This window comes from Otolemur garnettii, unplaced genomic scaffold (assembly GCF_000181295.1).
Source record: "Otolemur garnettii isolate 467f Iridium unplaced genomic scaffold, OtoGar3 scaffold00011, whole genome shotgun sequence".
In the NCBI taxonomy this organism is placed as follows: domain Eukaryota; kingdom Metazoa; phylum Chordata; class Mammalia; order Primates; family Galagidae; genus Otolemur; species Otolemur garnettii.
In genome coordinates this window covers 18,743,304-18,746,923 of record NW_003852406.1, presented here as the reverse complement: position 1 = coordinate 18,746,923, position 3,620 = coordinate 18,743,304, and the positions used below count along the sequence as shown (strand labels likewise).

The 3,620-nt window shown below is 42.2% G+C and overlaps 1 protein-coding gene across 1 annotated transcript in view; it reads right to left on the bottom strand.

Annotated features, from left to right (window-relative positions):
- The window catches only part of DIS3L (DIS3 like exosome 3'-5' exoribonuclease), a 40,296-nt gene that overhangs the window by 4,396 nt on the left and 32,280 nt on the right, over positions 1 to 3,620 (bottom strand). Inside the window, exon 12 of the mRNA XM_003784444.3 lies at positions 1,571 to 2,104. Coding sequence (XP_003784492.1) covers positions 1,571 to 2,104 — 534 coding nt within the window. The remainder of the gene's footprint in view (positions 1 to 1,570; positions 2,105 to 3,620) is intronic.

Here is a 3,620-nt window from a genome sequence, read left to right as displayed (position 1 = left end):
GGTAGAGTGCTATGGCATCACAGCTCACAGCAACCTCCAACTCCTGAGCTCAAACAATTCTCCTGCCTCCGCCTCCCAGGTAGCTAGGACTACAGGCGCCTGCCACAACATCTGGCTACTTTTTGGTTATAGTTGTTACTGCTGTTTGGCAGGCCCAGGCTGGATTCGAACCCACCAGCTCTGGTGTATGTGACTGGAGCCCTAGCCTCTGAACTACAGTTGCCGAGCCTCTCTGTTTTTAATATCAAGAATTATTGAGCCCAACGGAGTTAAAAATACAAAGCAAAATAAACCTGAAGTGCACAAATAAAGGACATCTAGTTTTCCTTTCTTTAAAGAGATGGGGAACATCCTATGTATTCTCAAAATAATAATTATTAAACCCCCAAGAAATCAGGGGTACCAGTGGCTCAAAGGAGTAAGGTGCCAGCCCCGTATGCCAGAGGTGGCGGGTTCAAACCCAGCCCTGGCCAAAAACTGGAAAAAAATAAAATAAGATGTCTTAAAAAAAAAAAAAACCCCAAGAAATATAGAAGTAGTATATTAAAAATCAGACTAACAGTACAACATACAATTCAGCTTTATATTGCCGCTGGCTAAGAGAAAAGGGGGAAGGAGAGGTGAAGAATGATGATGAACAGAGAGGCAACGTGACAGGTGGTCACTGATGTGAGCTTTCAAGTTTGAAGGACTCGGATTCAAATCCTGACTCTGCCCCGCCTGTCTATTAAATTATAGGCAAGTTACTTCATTCCTCCAGACTTAATTTCCTTGTCTGTCAAATATGAAGGATACTGCCATCACCTCGGTGTTATAAGGATTAATCAGGAGGATGCCCAAGAGCCCTTGACGTGTGTGCATGGCATGGAGACAGCTCACTCAGCGACCACCAAACACACAAGCAAAAGATACTCTCATTTGAAGGCAGAAGCCAAAAAAAACCTGTCCTGATAAATAAATATTTTAGTTAGTACCTGTTGCTTGACAATGAGATTTTTTTTTTTTTGCAGTTTTTGACCAGGGCTGGGTTTGAACCCGCCACCTCCGGCATATGGGGCCAGCACCCTACTCCTTTGAGCCACAGGTGCCACCCGACAATGACATAATTTAAAAATCTTCTTCATACATAATTTTTAATGGGGGGGAAATATTTTATCTCAGAGATGAGAGTAAAGATATCTCATTCTATGGAAGGTGGTATAAATTCACCATTGGTGTATAATGTCTTATGATGTTGTCATAGAGATAATAGCATGGATCTCATGACACATAGAGATAATTTTAAAAGTATTAAAATAAATAGGATTACTTCTTGGTATTTGCCTTAAGGGTAAATAAATTAAATCAAGGGTAACGATCCCTTACTTCTAGGTTACAAATTGTAGTAGGTCAAAAGTATGCCTAAATAAACCTGTTTTAAGTCTCTCTACCTGACAACCAAGAGAGAAAGAGAGCTAGAACTCTTCTATTTTTGGTCAAGGATCTGAAAGTTACACGTTAGGAACTATTTTAAGACAAACCAATGTATAGCACTCCCTTCCCTCCCCGTGTCCCCTCAGAAGAGGAATACCGTGTATCTATGAAGAAGCCTTTTGCTTTAGCGCATTCCCGGAGTTCAGAAAAGAACTCCTGGTGTGGAGGAGGGTGTTGGCGCAACAAGGCCTGATGAGGGAAGCTCTCCCAGATCTTCTTGGCTACCCAGTGGTTGGCCAAGATCATGCATTCAGCCACCGTCTCATGGACTTCAAGGGGCTGCTTGGGGATGAGGTCATGAATGTTCTTTTTCTCATCCAGCTGTACGCGAACCTCTACCCCTTCCAGTTCCAAAGCACCACAACGGTCCCGTTTAGCTCGGACATGGCGAGCTATGTCGGTCAGCTTTCCAATCGCCCACACTAACTCCTCCAGCTGGCCTTGTCTGCTCTTCTCATCCAAGTTTTTGAATTCTGGAATATCATCAACGACGCCGAAGTTTCCATCCAGTAGTTCCTGGGCTGCTTCATAGCACAGTTTGTATGCTGATCGAATAATGGTTCTGCCATACCAAACTTTTTTAATTTCATAAGAGGTTTTATCCAATTCCCACATGACACTTACGGCATACCTACAAAACCGGTAACATTGACAATGTCATGATTCAGTTCTTCTATTTTGAAACAAGTAGAACTGGACTCTAAATGTAACTTGAAAGAAATGACATTGCTATAGGTTTCTGGTTCGATTTCTCTTTTTTTTTTTTTTTTTTTTTTGAGACAGAGCCTCAAGCTATCCCCCTGGGTAGAGTGCCATGGCATCACAGCTCACAGCAACCTCCAACTCCTGGGCTCAAGCGAGTTTCCTGCCTCAGCCTCCCAAGTAGCTGGGACCACAGGTGCCCGCCACAACGCCCAGCTATTTTTTTGGTTGCAGCCGTCATTGTTGTTTGGCGGGCCCAGGCTGGATTTGAACCTGCCACCTTAGGTGTATATGGCTGGCACCTTAGTTCTATTTCTCAATTCAGCCACTCCACCACTAAGTCAAAAAATGTTTTAAATGAAAACAAAAGTAGACCAGGTTCTGCTGAGCTCTGGACAAATTTGAAATGAGTTCACATGTGACTGTTATAAACCCTACCTTATAGTTCTCCATTTTTCACTGGAATAGCGTGGCACTGATAGAGTGAAATCTATTTAGATCCTCAGTAAACTAGAGCAAGGCTTCTCAAATCCTACAGGTGACTCTGAACATCAGTCTTGATGATAGGTCATTTGGCAAAGAATCACTTTACCGGCAAATCATTTTATTTAAAAAGTCAAACATTTGCAACTCATTTAAAAAAATGGTTATTTTTCCTAATATGTAAAGAGGTCTTGGTTGGCAGGGTGCCTGTAATCCTAGCACTCTGAGAGTCCAGGGAAGAAGGGCTGCTTTAAAAGTTCAAAACCAGCCTGAGAAAGGGTGAGAGCCCCTCTCTACTAAAAATAGAAAAATCAGTGAGGCATAGGGGTGGGTGCCTGTAGTCCCAGCTACGTAGGAGGCTGAGGAGGATCACTTGAACCCAGGAGTTTGAACTGCAGTGAACTATGATGATGCCACGGCATTCTACCCAGGGTGACGGAATGAGACTTTGTCTCAAAAAAAAAAAAAAAAAAAAGAAAAGAAAAGAGCTCTTACAAATCAATTAATAATAAATCATGAACTCAAAAGACAAATGGACAAAGAACATAATGTAGTTTACAGAAAAAGATACATAAATGACTGTTGAAGATGCAAAAAATGTAAAAATGGGCTGGGGGCAGTGGCTCACACCTATAATCCTAGCATTCTGGGAGGCTGAGGCAGGTGGATTGCTTGAGCTCATGAGTTCAAGACCAGCCTGAGCAAAAGCAAGACCCTGTCTCTACTAAAAATAGAAAAACTGAGGCAACAGGGTCACTTGAGCACAAGAGTTAGAGGTTGCTGTGAGCTATGATGCCATGGTACTCATTCTACCCAGGACAACAGGTTGAGACTCTGTCTCAAAAAAAAAAAAAAAAGTAAAAATGCTTTACTCGAAGAAGGGAAAATGCAAATTAAAAATACTCTTTTTTTTTTTTTTTTTTTTGAGACCGGGTAGAGTGCTGTGGCATCACAGCTCACAG